Here is a 17,620-nt window from a genome sequence, read left to right on the forward strand (position 1 = left end):
TTATGGTGTTCGTTATGGTCAGCGTTGACTTTTTAGTTGCTCAATGACAGAGCGCCGGTGACCCCTTGCTGATACAACAGGGCTCTCCCAATCTAGAGACACTTGTGTTTAGAGGCTCTGTGACAAAAGGCATCATGGTTTTTTTTTATTGCTGCGTCTTTGAGTTTGGCACGATTGGCCGAAGTTCCTGAAGCTACAAACTTGGGCAGAACCTGCATCGTTTTGTAACATTTTCTTCACAAGAGAAGTGCATTTGTGGTTTTCCTTGAAAAAAAAATCAGACCTTTTCCAGCCGTAAGCACAAAGAAATTATAAATTACATTTTATAGAAGAAGCTAAGGGCCACTGAAAATTATAATATTGCTGTTCGCACGTTATAAGGGATAAATGGCCGAACAGGCAGTAGGATAGGCACCTATTAGAATGGCCCTTTCAAAATGGCACTGGCTGCACCTTAGTTAAAATGGGGTGATCGAGCTGCCAACTTCACTGCAAATGTGGGCATCAAAGTCATCCTTCTTTGTGGAGAGAAATAATGTCCATGCATTCTTCCTCTTCAGGAATATTTTTTTGCATGGGTTTGAAGCATTTTTCTCCTTCTGCACAAGAGCACATTAAACTTGGGTGGGGGCTGTGGCTTGGCCCAACATTGGGAAGCACTCACACTTCATCAATGCCTCCTGCCCCACGAAGGAGCTGAGAAACATCAACACAGAATTTCTGTGGCAGTGCAACCAAGCCCAGCATCTTGCTGATGCTTTTGTAGTAAGTTGTAATGTCTCCAAACCAAAACCCAATGGAGCCAATTTGTGGTTTCCATAATTCAGCTCAAAAAGATACATTTGCCATTGGAATAAAATATGATACCATTTTTTTTGTTAAACAAAGCAGAACTGGAATGTTTCCAAACCTGTACAACAGTGTGAAGGAAATGATTTCAATCTCAGCTTGTCTCATATTCCTTCCAAAAAAAAGTCAAGTGAAACACTCAGAAGCAATGTAAAATAGGATTCTGCCTGGCTGCCACCTGTTATACACTATCCCATAATGTCTATGTCATAGGTTATTTCATAAACTATGCTTAATACATGCAACACAGACACCAGTGTATTTCAGTGGCTACTTATTTTCTAATGTACCAAAATTAAAAATGGTGGTTTTGCCAGAGCTGCGGAGAGCAGGGAGAGGAGACACAGTGCTCTTCTGCAGGGATCTATTACCCAGTCCAACTACTGACAGCTCCATATAGGCTTCAAATGGCCTGTAAAAGGAACTGGCACTCACTTATTTTAAAATCCTACAACTGCAGGGGTCTGGACCCAAGATGGCAGTGCTTGTGTTTGGCAGCAACATCAAGGGGTGCAGCGTGAATAAAAGCTCTCATGACTGGAGGTAGAAAAAACACTATTATTAGCTTATAACTATGGGTAGGGCTTCACCGTAGTCTTCGGAAGGGTTCTGGGTTTAGGCGGGAAACCAGGGTTATATGTGAGCAGATGGGGGATGGAGTCAGCCATCAGTACAACACACTACCAGTGAATCCCAGTTCACCGCAAGGGGCAAGGGGGTGACAGACTATGGGTATGCAGAGGACTGGCGCACGGCACCAGAGAATGGGGAGAACAACCCCCCCCCCCCATTTCAGAAGGAGAAGCTGAGGAGAAAACCCTAAGGGTCTGTGACCATGGCAGCAGACCAGTGAGGGTCTATGTGGCTGAAGACCACACAGGCAACGGGCTACTGATGACTCGAGATAAGGGACCCGCATGGGCTGCGCGCTGCTGGTGACTGCAGTCAAAGAACTCCCACCAGGTTGTGGACTGCTGGAGTCTGGCTGAAGGGGTACCAGGTATCAGAACTGGGATGTGAAAGAGTACCAAGGGCACTGAAGGCTTTCTGATCACGTGGGAGGTTTGGATCAGGAGCTTGGTTTGGACTGAAGTCTGTGTGGCTGCAGGAATACTGGAGGTGAATCCATGGACACTCAATGAATCTGAAGGGACTCTTTTGCTTCTCTTTCTCTCACTGAAAGGGATGCCAGGCAATTTCTGCTGATGGTGAATCTTCATCTGCCTTACAGTAGACTAAAGGCAATTTTGTGTAATATTACACCCATTTTATTAAATGGCAATAAAATAACTTGAATTTTGATTCTTGAATAATACCCAAAGGTTCCCTTTGACTTTGATATAGTAGGTAATATTACATCAGTCCAAAGCACTCAGGATCATTCTGTTTAGAAAGTTCTTACATGCATTAAATTTTCTCAGAGCTTTTGTCTAAGTTGAAGACCAACAAACCCTGATCTTAATAGAAAAACAAATTTTCAATTATTCTTGTCTTTATGGACAACGGACTCCAGGCTGACCATAGCATTTGGTTGGAATTTAAAGTGGCCTTGAATTTGAAGTCGCAAAGTGATTGGAATTTTGAGATGCTACGAGGAGACCCGCGTTAACTAAGACCTTTCGAACTCGGAAAGGCTTTCTCAGGATTTCCCAAGGGAAATATAGGCTTCCAACTGGGCACGTGAAGGTGAAGCGCAGATCACTGGAGCACAAAGATGTGCTACTGGACCCTACATTTTGCCTTGAACTTAGAGCATTGAACTGAAGAGGACAGGAACAGGCCCCTCTAGCCCAATGTCCAAATCAAACTGAAATGCTACTGCTTCCACTTGATTGATATTTCTTTGTCCTTTTCATATTTATGCCTATATCTGGAAGCCCCTACTGCACAAATAAGCTGGAAAAACTCAGCATCCATAGGGAGTAAAAGGGAACCAGTGTTTCAGGCCTGGACCCTTCTCAGGTGGAAGAAAGAAACAGGAAAGACACCGCCTTTATATTCAGATGTCTGTCTGTTTTTAATCTTATGCCTGACAAACGTTGGTTATCCTTTACTTCCTCTGGATGTAGCGTGACCTGCTGAGATTCTCCAGTACATTTGTGTACTGCACTAGACCCCAGCATCTGCAGACTCTCCTGTTTTAAATCCTCGTTTTGTTAGGGACGCCAGGCTCTCAGCGACTCTCTGCCTTGGGGCAGACAAAAGTTAAAGTATATCAAATTTTTAAATGTATTATTGCGGGATGATAAAGTGAACCTTGAACGTCGAATTGTACTCTTGTAACTGCTTCCACCACTATCCCTGGCAGCCCGTTGTAGGCACCCACCACTCTCTGTGTATAATATTTGACCAGCACATCTCCCTCCCCCTCCACCTTAAGTGCAAGTCCTCTAGTTGTATGACAATTCTAACCTGTCAGATTCTCCCTGTCCACCCTCTCATGATTTTATAAGCCACTATCAGATCACCCCACCTCCCTCCAGCCTCCTCTGGAGAAAACATCCCAAGTTTGCGCAATCTAACCTGAAAACAATTGCAGACCATGCAGTGAATCTTGTACCAAATGCAATGCACGAATATGCTATGGGTCATTTGACCATACATACCAAGCACACAATGCATTTTGCCTGGAAGGACAACAGCAGATGAGGCTGGGGAACCAACCATCTCTGAGATCCCATCAGGCAGCATATATAAAAAACACGCTGACTTGAACATCTATCACCATTAGTAAATGCTGGAACTCTCATCCTGGAGATGATAACACCATTTCAAGAAAGGAGCTCAATACCATCTTCTCCAGAGCAAATCAAGATGTGCATTAAATGATGACTTTAGCTGTGATATCCCTATCCTGGGAATGGATTAAACAACGGACTTTGACAAGCTACAAGTCAGGAGTGTGATGGAACTCCATCCACTTGCTGAATGAGTTTCCTTCCAAAAATACCTTGCACCCGCTGCTAAGTATCCCTACCAATGGTCACACCTGCCCCCTCCCCACCCATTTCGGCTTTTCGCAGGGACCTTGACTCCCAGGTTTAATCACAACTTCCTTACAGAGGGGTGCAAACTTGACCCAGCACAATGATGGGCATTAGTCTTCACTCCATCAAGTGCATCTTTAAGAGTGGTGTCTGAAGAAAGGAACTTTGGTCATTGAGGACCCTCACCGCCCTCTTCTCACTCCTACCATCAGGAAGGAGGTACAGGAGCCTGAAGACACACACATTGCAAAAACATCTTCTTCTCCTCCGCCATCAGGTTTCGGAATGGACAATGAACCACAGGCACAAGCTCACTTTTTTTTTCTCTTCTTTTGCCCTAATTATTTCTTTTTAAATAATGCATTCAAGGAAATGTAATTTATGGCAGGTTTTGCAGCTGTAATGCACAATACTGCTGCTACAAAACAACGTACTTTGTGACAAGGGTTCATGACAATAAACCTGATTCTGATTCTCTTCCACCCTTCCCTGTCCCCTTGCACTCTCCCCTGCAATAACAGGAGGTTCAATATTTGTCCTTACACTGCATCCCTCGCCACCATTCAAGGATCCAAACAGCCCTTCCAGTTTAGACAGTCACATGCACCTATCCACTGCTTTCAATGGTCTTAACGTGGCCTCAGTGAGACCGAGCAAAGAATACCTAGGCTGCATCCGTAATGACCACCTTGACCTCTTTGCGACAAGCACACGATGTCTGTTGATGGCCAAACACACGTTAGAAGAATGGTGGCTCATAGTCCACCTGGTCAATCCACAACCCATTGGATGATCAGTGATTTTTCCAATTTCAGGTAACCTCAGCTCCCTGGTTGTTTCCACTTCTCATCTTCCATATTTATCCAATTCTCCATCTTGCTTTCCACCACCTCCTTCCAGCCTTTGTCTCCATCCTCCTCAACACCCACCTGCCTCATTCATATCTGTTTTTCACCTTTATCCTTGCCTAGATCCACCTATCAGTCCCTGCCTCACTCCCTCACCTCTATTCTGGATATCTCCCCTTTACTACTCTCAGTCTTGACCCAAAACATAAATGATCCCCTCACACCCACCAATGCGGCTTCATCCACTGAGTTACTCCAGCAACTTGTTTTTTTGCTCAAGGTTGCAGAACCTGCAGTCTTCTGTGTCTTTAACAATACTATCAACAGATAATAAATTATTTCCCAAAAAAACAATTTTCTATTCTTTTAATCCCTTTTCTCTCCCATTCTCTAAAGGAAAGGTTATCTATTGTGAAAGGGATCAGTTGATTTTGCGTCAATAGTAATTTTGGTAGTTAGTAATTTGTTTTTTTTTCCTTTCTACATGAATCTTCTACCAAATGTTGAGCAGATGGTGCAGTACTGGTGAACTTCTACGTTGCACCAGTTTTTCATCCAACTTATAAAGTATATGTTCTGGTACCTTCTTCCCTATTTTATCTAGCTCTATCCTGATCCAATTTGGTTTTTCCCTTGTTTGATAAAAATCTGATAGATATCTTAATTGTGCTGCTCTATAATAATTCTTAAAGTTTGGTAGCTGTAAGCCCCCTTGTTTGTACCATTCTGTTAATTTATCTAGCGCTATCCTTGGTTCCCTCCCTTTCCATAAGAATTTCCTTATTATTTTCTTTAGTTCATTGAAGAATTTCTCTGATTGAAATAAGTATTGTATCCTTGGGAAGATATTCATTTTAATGTAATTTACCCTTCCTATCAGTGTTAGTGGTAAATCTTTCCATTGTTCTAAGTCATCTTGTAGTTTCTTCATTAATTGCTGATAATTTAATTTGTATAGATGGCCTAGATTATTATCTAGTCTAATACCTAGGTATCGGATTGCTTGTGTTTGGGAAGCAGACTGAGATTACCAGAAGGAAGCAGCTTTGAACATGTGATTACAGACAGAATGATAATTAAAATATTTATAACAAACATGTACATCAAGCTGCAAGAGAAAGAAAATTATGAAATCAGTTGTAAACCCAAACAAAAGTGGGAACAAGACCTAAACATAAAGATAAAAAATGAAATATAGGAAAAGCTATGCTCTGGAACTATGAGAAATACAATAAACACGAGGTTAAGCATGATACAATATAATTGGTTACACAGGCTATATATCATGCCCCAAAAGTTAAATAAATGGGACCCAACAGTATCAGATAGATGTTTTTGTTGTAAGGAGGAAACGAGAACAACAGTACATGCCATTTCGGCATGTGAGAAAGTGGAAAAGTTTTTGGAAGATCTAAATCAGGTATTAAATAAAATCACGAAAAGCAACATACCAAAAAATCCAGAGATCTTTCTTCTAAGTAATATAAGAAGTAAAGAATTAGGCCTCAAACTGGACGAAGCACAAAAAAAGATTTATTATGATAGCCTTAGCTGTAGCAAAAAAAATGTATAATGTCAACCTGGAAATCAGAAGAGAGCCTGAGAGTACAGCAATGGTACATGGAAATGAATAAATGTATTCCATTGGAAAAAATAACATATAATTTAAAAAATAAAGTCACACTATTTGAACAAATTTGGGAACCGTACATGGAACACAACAGAGAGGGCCTACCGCGGACCTCCACCCCCTAAAATGATAGAATGAGAAGAAGACTAAATGAACTGACCCAGTATGTAAAAGTAGATGACACAATTTTCTTGTTTATTTTCATTGTGTGATGACATTGTTTAATGGGTTTATTGTATTGTATATGTTGAACATTTAATGGGTTTGGAGGGGGCTGGGAAGGGGAGAGGGAAGGGAGGGGGGAAAGGGGAGAAAATGACACTGAGTATATTCAAGAGGGAAATGTTTGTGTGTATTTTGATTAATATGGTTCATAATGTGAAAAATAAAAAATTTTTAAAAAAACAAGCTGAATATTAAGAACCAATCTAAACATTCATTTACCTCACAGCTATATCTATGAGTCCCACTCACAAAAGGAACAGTGATTAAGCTACTGTAATACCACCTCCTGATTAACCTACTAACCCTGTACATCTTTGGAACGTGGAAGAAAACTGGAACACACAGAGCAGACCCACGCAGACATGGGGAAAATGTACAACTCCTTCCAGAAAGCTCGGGGTTGCTGGCGCTGTAATAGCCTTGTGTTAACCACGACGGTAGCCATGCCACCCAAGTGAGTAATTAAATTGTCATAAGAAACTAATGTCCTTTAGTGATATATGTAAGTTCATAGGTAAAAACATAGAGCGTTATGGGTGTGAGATAGGTTGCTGCAGAGCAGGTCGGCTGATTAGCCTGCACAGGGCTGCAATGTTCTACACCAGTGGTTCTCAACCTTTCTCTTTCCACCCACATACCACAACAGGAATATGACATGGCATGGAAAGAAAAAGTTTGAAAACCACTGTTTTAATTGTACCTCATTGACTCGTTATGTGCACGGTTTCATAACTCCAAAGGAAACGGGCCAATTACTATTTTTTTCTCAAGCAAAATATTTCAGTTACAATCGGGTCTAGAGCAGGGATTCTCAATCTTCCCACTCACATACCACTTTAAGCAATCCCTAACTAATCACGGAGCACCGATGGCTTAGGGAATACTTAAAGTGGGATGTGAGTAGGAGACTGCCTAAAGAAATCTCTTGGTGCCTGCCACATTGACCACCGCCAGTGGGCTGATCTCGCCTCAAACCGTGCATCTTGGCGCCTCACAGTTTGGCGGGCAGCAACCTCCTTTGAAGAAGACCGCAGAGCCCACCTCACTGACAAAAGAAAAAGGAGGAAAAACCCAACACCCAACCCCAACCCACCAATTTTCCCCTGCAACCGCTGCAACCGTGTCTGTCTGTCCCGCATCGGACTTGTCAGCCACAAACGAGCCTGCAGCTGACGTGGACCTTTACCGCCTCCATAAATCTTCGTCTGCGAAGCCAAGCCAAAGAAGTGAGTAGGAACAAAAAGGTTGAGAACCTCTGTTCTACACAGAGCTGGAAATGTGATCCTCATAAAAATTGAGCTCTTGGTGATCCAAGTCCAATGAAAATAACGCGAATGCTCTGTGAAGTGGCCACCTGGCTTCTCTGTTATGTTTGAAGGGTGTCAGTGATTCAACTGTAATGACCTGATCTTGTAATAACAGTCATATATTGAGAGAGAATTTATTTTTAGGAGAATGGTAACAGTCTGTTACTCATCGGCTGTGTGCTTAAATTGGCTTGTTTAACACTCTTTCCAGGTGACCACTGGGCTGTGCCAGAGCTCGGAAGTAACAGATTTCTGGACAATAGCTCTTTTGTAACCAAGATGTTAAGGTAGTTGCTAAACCTCACCTCACCTCACTGACAAAAGGCAAAGGAGGAAAAACCCAACACCCAACCCCAACCCACCAATTTTCCCCTGCAGCCGCTGCAGCCGTGTCTGCCTGTCCCGCATCGGACTTGTCAGCCACAAACGAGCCTGCAGCTGACGTGGACTTTTACCCCCTCCATAAATCTTCGTTCGCGAAGCCAAGCCAAAGAAGAAATACAAGCACTGTACGAGTCTGCTGCTTTGGCCTCTGTCAGTCTTGTGACAAATCTGCTGCAGGGTTTATTTCTCTCATATGTTAATTATAAACTTTGGTCATTTCTTCCAATGACCTTAGAACCATTATTTTAATCTGATACTATGGATCTTGCTTTATTTTCACTCAAACAAGCAATTGAAATGTTCATTCCAGATCTGAGTCCAAGTACATCAATTATATTATTGAGTAGATCAGATATGAAGTGGTTTATATATTCCCATCAATTAATTTAAAAGGTGAAATTGCAAAGTGCCTACATTCCTTTCAGCAGTGGGTAAAAATTAGGTATGAACAACTTGTTGGCAGCTATGAAGATCTGGAACCCTACAGAGATTATTAAATCAATCCCAGCTACTCTTAGTTCTCTAAAGGGCAACAGAACCATGCCAAATCCAATGAGTTAATTGTGAATACTAAAGAATAGAATATATCTTACTTGATCCAATCAACTTGTGTCCACTCCACTCCAGCATAACGGGCTTCCAAGGCATTCAGTTGCATAAAATGCAGCAAACAATGGAGGGACTCAGAAGCTCGGGCAGAATCCGTGGAGGAAAATGGTCAGTCAACGTTTCCGGTTGGAAAAAGGACTCATTCTGTAGCAGGGATTGCCCCCTTCTCTCCGTGGATGCAGCGTGACCTTCTGAGTCCCTCCAGTTTCTCGTTGTTTGTCTGCAGTCCTTGTGTTCCTGTTGTTGTATCAAATGGTTCTGTGCAAGAAGGTATTTCATCACCAATAACTGATCGCTTCCTCAGCTCAATGACTTCATCCAAGTGGAAGAATTTACCAAAGGCTCTTCAAAGAGCACAAGTCAGTGTCACCATTGACAGAATAATGGGATAACAGGCTCACGCAAACCATCATTTCCAATGGATTTAATCCATTGGCCAAAGGCAATTAAATTAAGTCTTAGAGCCATGTAACATTACAGCACAGAAACAGGCCCTACGGCTCTTCTAGTCTGTTTGGAATTATTATTCTGCCTAATCCCATTGGCCTGCACCCAGACCATATCAGAGAGGTGAGTAGAATAAATAGCTGGACTTACCAGGGCTTGGGCTCAGAAAGGTCAGACTCGGGGCCGGGGGAGACAGTGAGTCAGTGCCTGGTGTCGGTAGAGGAAGAGGAGCCAAGAGACAGCATCAGGGAGGTGAGTAGAATAAATAGCTGGACTTACTAATTTGGCTAGTCCAATCTATATGTAAATTCGAGCTGGGAGTCGAAGGAGGAGAAGCTCGGAGAGAGTGACGTGGAGGTAAGCAGTTAAATACAAGGGCTTACTGGGGCTTGGGCCTACTCAAATCAGGCTGGGAGTCTGAGGAGGCAACAGCTGGAGTTTGAGCTGTGAGTCAGAGGAGCAGGAGCTTGGAGAGAGTGTCTGGGTTAATTGGTCAAGGTTAATTGGTCAAGGGCCCAGTAAAAGGGGAGGGAGTGGCCAGCAAGGAACAGCGCACTGAGTGAGTGGGGCACTGAAGGAGTGGGACTTCCAGCCTTTGGCTCAACAGGCTTAGGCAAACACAGGCGAGGAGAAGGGTAAGCGGCATTATTTTAGCTCAGTCATGCCTATGGGGTTAGTGCTTTGTACTGGATGTCAGATGTGGGAACCATGGGTGAGTCCCACCCTCCCAAATAGCCACATCTGCGTCAGGTGCACCGAGATGCAGTTCCTTAAGGACCGAGTTGGGGAACTGGAGCTGCAACTTGAGGACCTACAGCTGGTAAGGGAGAATGAGGAGTTGATAGATTCAACTTTCAGGACATAGTTACCCCAAGACCAGATGTGTCAGGTAAGTGGGTAACTGTCAGGGGAAGGAAGAAAAATACCAGGAAAATGGAGAGCACACCTGTGAATATCCCTCTCAGTAACAGGTATATTTTGTTGGATGCTATTGAGGGAGATGACCTGACAGAAGCAGGCAGCAGTGACCAGGTCGCTGGCACTGAGCCTGGCATGGTGGACCAAAAGGTAAAGAGGAATGCAGTGGTCCTTGGGGACTCCATTGTCAGAAATACAGACAGGAGATTCTGTGAGCCAGATAGGTATGCCCGCATGGTGTGCTGCCTCCCAGGTGCAAGGGTGCGGGATATCTCAAATCGGGTCCAGGGTATTCTAAAAGGGGAAGGAGAACAGCCTGATGTCTTGGTACATGTGGGTACCAATGACATAAATAAAAAGGAGGAAGTACTGAAAAAAGATTACAGAGAGCTAGGACAGAAACTAAGAAATAGGACAGCCAGGGTGGTGACCTCTGGTTTGCTACCTGTGCCAAGTGCAACTGAGGACAAAAATGGAAGGTTAGGAAAAATGAATGTGTGGCTGAGGGGCTGGTGTAAAGGACAGGGTTTTGGCTTCTTGGATCATTGGGATCTCTTTTGGGGAAGGCATGACCTCTACAAGAAGGATGGGTTACACCTAAACCCAAAAGAGGTCAATATATTGGCAGCTAGGTTTGGTACAGCCGTCGGGTGCAGTTTAAACTAATTTGGCAGGGGGGTGGGAACCTGTATGATAGGGCAAAGGACAGAAAAGATAAAACAGGAAAAGTTAGGTTAGGCAGCGAAAGTAAAAAATCAGAAAGAGCAAGGAGGGTGAAAAAAGCAAATCTGAAGGCTTTATATCTTAATGCAAGAAGCATTCGGAACAAGGTAGATGAATTAGCTGTGGAAATTGAGATAAACAAATATGATTTGATTGGGATTACAGAAACATGGCTGCAGGGTGGGCAAGCCTGGGAACTTAACATCCCGGGGTATACAATATTTAGGAGGGATCGGCAAGAAAGAAAAAGGGGTGGGGTAGTATTGATGGTGAGAGAAGGGACCGACACGATTGACAGGAAGGATATTAACTCAGAAGATGCGGAATCTATATGGGTAGAACTGAGGAATAGCAAGGGGCGGAAAACGTTAGTAGGGGTGGTATATAGGCCTCCAAATAGTAGTGTAGAGGTGAGGGAAGGCATAAAAAGAGAAATTAGAAAAGCGTGCAATAAGGGAACAGCTGTCATCATGGGAGACTTTAATTTGCATATAGATTGGACTAGCCAAATTAGTAAAAATACTGAGGAGGAGGAATTCCTTGAATGTTTATGGGAAGGTTATCTAGACCAATATGTCGAGGAACCAATTCGGGAGCAGGCCGTTTTAGATTGGGTATTATGTAATGATAAGGGGCTAATCAACAATCTTGTTGTGCGAGGCCCTTTGGGTAGGAGCGATCACAATATGATCGAATTCTCACTCGACATGGAGAGTGATGAAATTAAAAGCGAGACTAAGGTCCTGAATTTAAATAAAGGGAATTATGATGGTGTGAGACGGGAGTTGAGTAAGATTGATTGGATGGTGTTTATGAGGGAGTTGACTGTGGATAGACAATGGAAAGCATTCACAGATCTAATGGAGAAATTGCAAAAATCGTTTATACCGGTTTGGCATAAAAATAAACCAAAAAAGGTGACTCAACCGTGGATAACAAGGGAAATTAGAGACAGCATTGGGTCCAAAGAGAGAGCATATCAATTGGCCAAAAAAAGTACCACAACCGAAGACTGGGAACAGTTCAAGATGCACCAAAGGAGGACAAAGGGATTAATCAAGAGAGCAAAAATAAATTACGAAAGTAAGCTTGCGGCAAATATAAAAACCGACTGCAAAAGCTTTTATAAATATGTCAAGAGGAAAAGATTGGTGAAATCCAGAGTAGGTCCTTTGCAGTCGGAATCAGGGGAATATATAATGGGGAATAAGGAAATGGCAGACCAATTAAAATCTTACTTTAGTTCTGTTTTTACAAGAGAGGATACAAATAACCTCCCAAGGATGTTGGGAAACATAGAGACTAATGCAAGGGAGGAACTGAAAGAAATCAGTATCTCTAAGGACATGGTCTTGGGGAAATTGATGGGATTGAAGGCAGATAAATCCCAAGGGCCTGATAATCTACATCCTAGGGTACTCAAGGAAGTGGCCATTCAGATAGCAGATGCTTTAAGAATTATTTTCCAGAACTCGATAGACTCAGGATCAGTACCCATGGATTGGAGGGTAGCTAATGTTACCCCACTATTTAAAAAGTGGGGTAGAGAAAAAGCGGGGAATTATCGGCCGGTGAGCCTTACATCAGTAGTGGGCAAAATGATGGAATTCATTATTAAGGATGTAATAGCGGAGCATATGACTAGCAGAGAAGGGATTGGACGGAGTCAACATGGATTTACAAAAGGTAAATCGTGCTTGACAAATCTATTGGAATTTTTTGAGATGGTGACAGGTAAAATAGATGGGGGAGAGCCAGTGGATGTAGTGTACCTGGACTTCCAAAAGGCCTTCGATAAGGTCCCGCATAAACGACTGGCTTCCAAAATCAAGGCTCATGGGATTGGGGGCAAAGTATTGATATGGATTGAGAACTGGCTGGCAGGTAGAAGACAGAGAGTTGGGATAAATGGCTCGTTTTCTGAGTGGCAGGCGGTGACCAGTGGGGTGCCACAGGGATCTGTACTGGGACCCCAGCTGTTCACAATTTACATTAATGATCTGGATGAGGGGATTGGATGTAATATCTCCAAATTTGCAGATGACACTAAGCTAGGAGGGGTTGTGTGCACGGAAGAGGGGGTCAGGAAGCTCCAGTGTGATTTGGATAAATTGAGGGACTGGGCAGATACATGGCAAATACACTACAATGTGGATAAATGTGAGGTTATCCACTTTGGTAATACAAACCGGAGGGCAGATTACTATTTGAATGGCAATAGATTAAGAGATGGGGAAGTGCAGAGACCTAGGGGTACGTGTACATCAGTCTCTGAAGGCGAGCATGCAGGTACAGCAGGCGGTTAAAAAGGCAAATGGTATGTTGGCCTTCATATCAAGAGGGTTTGAGTATAGGAACAAGGATACCTTACTGCAGCTGTACAGGGCCTTGGTGAGACCCCACCTGGAGTATTGTGTGCAGTTTTGGTCACCTTATCTAAGGAAGGATGTTCTTGCAATGGAGGGAGTGCAGAGGCGATTCACCAGGCTGATACCTGGAATGGCAGGAATGGCTTATGAGGAAAGATTGCGCAAATTGGGATTGTACTCCCTGGAGTTTAGAAGATTGAGAGGGGATCTCATAGAGACCTATAAAATTCTGGCAGGACTGGACAGAATGGATGCAGATGGGATGTTTCCAAGGATGGGAAAATCCAGAACTCGGGGCCATGGTTTGAGGATAATAGGCAAACCATTTAGGACCGAGATGAGGAGGAATTTCTATACCCAGAGGGTGGTGAATCTGTGGAATTCATTGCCACAGAGGGCAGTAGAGGCAGGTTCATTAAATCTATTTAAGAGGGAATTAGATATATTTCTTCAGTAAAAGGGTATTAAAGGTTACAGAGAGAAGGCCGGGACGGGGTACTGAACTTTAAGATCAGCCATGATCTCGTTGAATGGCGGAGCAGGCTCGAAGGGTCGAATGACCTACTCCTGCTCCTATCTTCTAATGTTTCTATGTTTCATAAGCCTCCCATCCATGTACCTGTATAAATTTTTCTTAAATGTTAAAACTGAACCTACATTTACCAATTCAGCTGGCATCTCATTCCACACTCCCACGACTCTCTGCGTGAAAATCATTTGGTTCCTTCATAATCTATTTTTACAAAGATTGGTAAAGGCAGGAAAGGGATGTAATGCATTCTTCTCGAGGTATCTATCATGCCTTCACTTTTGCCACAGTATCCTTTGGCCAATAAATACCTTCAGAGAATTACCTCTGCTATCCCATATGAAATGCAACCTCTGGTTTTGTGGTGTGGATTGGGAGGGTCATGCGACCTCTCCAGCTGGAACCTGGTCGGAATGTGGATAGTGAGAACAATGTAACCTCTCCACCTAGAACCTGGTTGGAATGTGAATTGTAGAGGGTCGTGTGACTTCTCCAGGTGAACCTGAGATTGGAAGTGACCTCACCTGCCCATCAAAGGTTAGATTGGCCTTTGCACCTGATGTGCGATTGGTCCTCTAGGTGTCAATCAGCTGCTAGAGCTGCCCTCAGGTGAGGTTGCTATGTGATTGGTCCAAGCATGTCAGGTGAATGGGCCTTTCGTTGAAAAGCCATATATAGAGCCTGCTTCTCCTCTTTTGCTCTTGCCTTGAGACCATTATTGAAGTCCAGGTTGCATTGGACGGCTGGCTATAATGAGATTGCCCTGAATCCCAAGCCATGGTCAATGCTGGTCCAAAATGTGCTTTAAATTAATCCTCCTTCCCTGCTCTTCGTCCTTATTTCTGCATGTTAAAGCTTAGACTTGAATATAAAGTAATGATGGCTAACAACCTTCAAACTGATATGCCATTCTTTTTAGGTTTATTTGATGTGCAGTACTTGTAAGTTGTAATTAATTTACTGTACATTAGTGTGCTGTGCCTGTGGGTGGATGGGCATTGTGTGTTTAACCCTTGCATTCCTAATTGGGAATAGAGAATGTTTAGCAGTCATTTTTTTTTTCACCTGGTGTGTAGTTACTTATGCATCATTGCTGTGTATGTTAGTCTGTATGAGTGTTTATGCTTTTGTGAATTTCTCTGTGTATAAAGACCACTGTTTGTTAATAATTTGTCCAGCCTGATTCTCTTTGAACCCATTGAAATTATTATTGAGCACAACCTTTATGAATGATGATTTGTTTGGAGAAAAAAAAATCCCTTGACATTGGTCCTCAATTCACTTTGCATTTTATTCTATAGTTGTGGTTTAATTTGATGCATTATCTGCATTTCTCCTGTTTGTTACTGCACACTGCTCAATGACGTTCATTAAAACTTATAGGGTGCATTGAGGCCTTGCCTCTTTCTTGGGCATGATCCAAATGCAGACTCCCCTCGAGTGGAAATGTCAGCTCATTTCTATCACCAGCCCAACACATCAGGTGTTGAGTACAGCCATAATTGTGAAAATATGTCCATGAATACTTTTGGGACTGTCATTTGTGGAAGAAGCTCATTCAACTTTGATTTAGTTTCAGCTGTGCATAACCAAAAGCACATTATGTCACAATAAATCCATTCTCAAACTTTCGATCATCTCTTGGATATGACTGAGCTTTTCTGGTGACTTATTTCCATACCTAACCTTTGGATGAAAGTCCTAACCTAATTTACTGCTTCATTCATTGGAATGTTGCCATTTGCTGGACCCATTGGGTGAAGTGGGGGTATTTTGTTTATCATCTGGAGAACATCAGTTCTCTCACTAGCCCAACACATCAGGTGTTGAGTACACATGAGACTCTCCTTCTATCATTACGTCAGGATGTTGTTCAGCTTCCATCTGAGAACACACCAGATCTTGCATTTTGGCCACAATGTTGGGCTTTGAAAATATCAGGCATAGAAGGAGGGCATTTAGTCCATTTCATTATGCTGGTCCAAAATGTGCTTTAAATTAATCCTCCTTCCCTGCTCTTCGTCCTTATTTCTGCATGTTAAAGCTTAGACTTGAATATAAAGTAATGATGGCTAACAACCTTCAAACTGATATGCCATTCTTTTTAGGTTTAAAGGAGCAATGAAGCGAATGAGTTCATATTTGCAGCTGAGCCATTGATAGCAAGAGTAGTCACTTACCTACACAGTTGTTGTCTTCCAGAATGTAACCAAAGCGGCAGACCAGGGATCGAGCTGGAATAGGATATCTGGGAATGGAGGCTGCCTGGCGGGCAGATGAACTCTGTGTTTCTGAGTATCCTGATGATGAAGACATGGGATAAGTTGGGTTGGATGGCCCATTTGCCAGAACAAGTGCAGCAGACCATGGCAGACACAAGTATCCGCCATTGTGATTGATGCACCTCATTCCCCCTCTGCAAGCATCTGGGATGGCTTGGCACTCATTGATATCTGTAAAAAAAGAAAGCAACAAGAGAAAACAGCTGAGAGGCCATACCTTATCACGTGGACACAATAACTTCTTCCCTTCATCTGCTCCCTTTATTTAAAAAAAATTCCTTCTTTCATCAATTGGCACCATCTCTGGCTCAGTCAGAAAGCTGCAGCTCTGCACTTTACTCTCATCACAAGATCAGGCTCCTCAATGCTGTTCTGCCATTTCAGTTTATTAGAGCTCCCTGCACCCCATGCACAAAACTAATCATGGCTGAGCTTCCAAATAGGTGGCTGAGGTGGGGGGGATCTGTGAGAAAGTGCTGCAGAAGTTGAAAAGGTATCTATCTTACCCTTGCATTGTCCAGATGAACGATCCAGGTAATAACCATCAGAGCACTGCTAGAAATGAAGAAGACAGAACAATCTCTTCAGTAAACACATGGAGCAGAGTCAATGAAAAATCCTCATTTGCCTTGACCTTCTATCTTCATGTAATGTTTAGACCCAAAACACTAGTGTTCGGGCTTTTAGTGATTTCATGATTTTCTTTTTGTTATTGCAGTTTAGCAATTTTTTTGTGTTCAGGAAAGAAATGTTCAATAGGTTACTGACCGCCCCCCCCCCCCTTCACCCCAGCCTTCTCCCCCACTGATGGCCGCCCATAGATTCCTTCTACCGGTGAGAGATAATGGACGGCCTTCCCATAACAACCTTGAGCCACTTTTCACCATGAGCAACTGGACGGCAGAAACTACAAAATAAGACTGGGGCCCATTAAACCTTCTCACTCCCTCCCAACATCAAAAAAAAATGTCCACCCCACACTGAAACCCTTATCCCATGCAATTATCATCTCTGGCCAATGCAAAATACTCCGGCTTGGGATCTCTCATTCTGACCTCTCTAAACCTGAAGTCATCAAAAATTGTGCTGCCTGTCTCCTGGACATTTCTTTCCCATCCTTGTAATCTATGAACCTTGTAATATACCTGCCAAGCTTTTTGTACACTGGAATTCTCTCTTGGTGGCTTATTGGTAAAAATTATGCCTGAAGAAGAAATTGGCTATTTGTCTTCAAGTCATCTTTTGGAACTTGGTGCCAGATTTTGATTGAGAAATGTATTTGGGAAGCATCTTTTGAGTGTTCTATTATGTTAATGTTTCCTGTCAAATTCAAGTTTTTTTTCTCATCTGTGTCCTTTCCCCACACCTCCATCCTTCTCTTCCTCTGTCCCATCTCAGCACCAGTCCCATCCTGGTTTGCCAGTACTTCTCCCAATCTCTTGGACTTTCCTCATCTGATCTCTCCCCCATTCCAGCGATGATCTCAATTCCGGGAACAGGCTCTTCCAGTCCA

At 43.0% G+C, this 17,620-nt stretch overlaps 1 protein-coding gene across 2 annotated transcripts in view; it reads right to left on the minus strand.

The window, feature by feature from the left end:
- fbln5 (fibulin 5) overlaps positions 1 to 17,620 on the minus strand; it is a 98,767-nt gene that overhangs the window by 58,419 nt on the left and 22,728 nt on the right. Inside the window, exons 3-4 of one of the 2 annotated variants that reach the window (XM_069916113.1) lie at positions 16,614 to 16,659; positions 16,006 to 16,278 (exon numbers count right to left, since the gene is read on the minus strand). In XM_069916113.1, the coding sequence (XP_069772214.1) occupies positions 16,006 to 16,278; positions 16,614 to 16,659 (319 nt within the window). Of the gene's footprint in view, positions 1 to 16,005; positions 16,279 to 16,613; positions 16,663 to 17,620 lie in introns of both variants that reach the window. The other variant, XM_069916112.1, reaches the window with a different exon arrangement.

The sequence above is a fragment of the Narcine bancroftii genome, chromosome 2 (assembly GCF_036971445.1).
Source record: "Narcine bancroftii isolate sNarBan1 chromosome 2, sNarBan1.hap1, whole genome shotgun sequence".
NCBI classification, from domain to species: Eukaryota; Metazoa; Chordata; class Chondrichthyes; order Torpediniformes; family Narcinidae; genus Narcine; species Narcine bancroftii.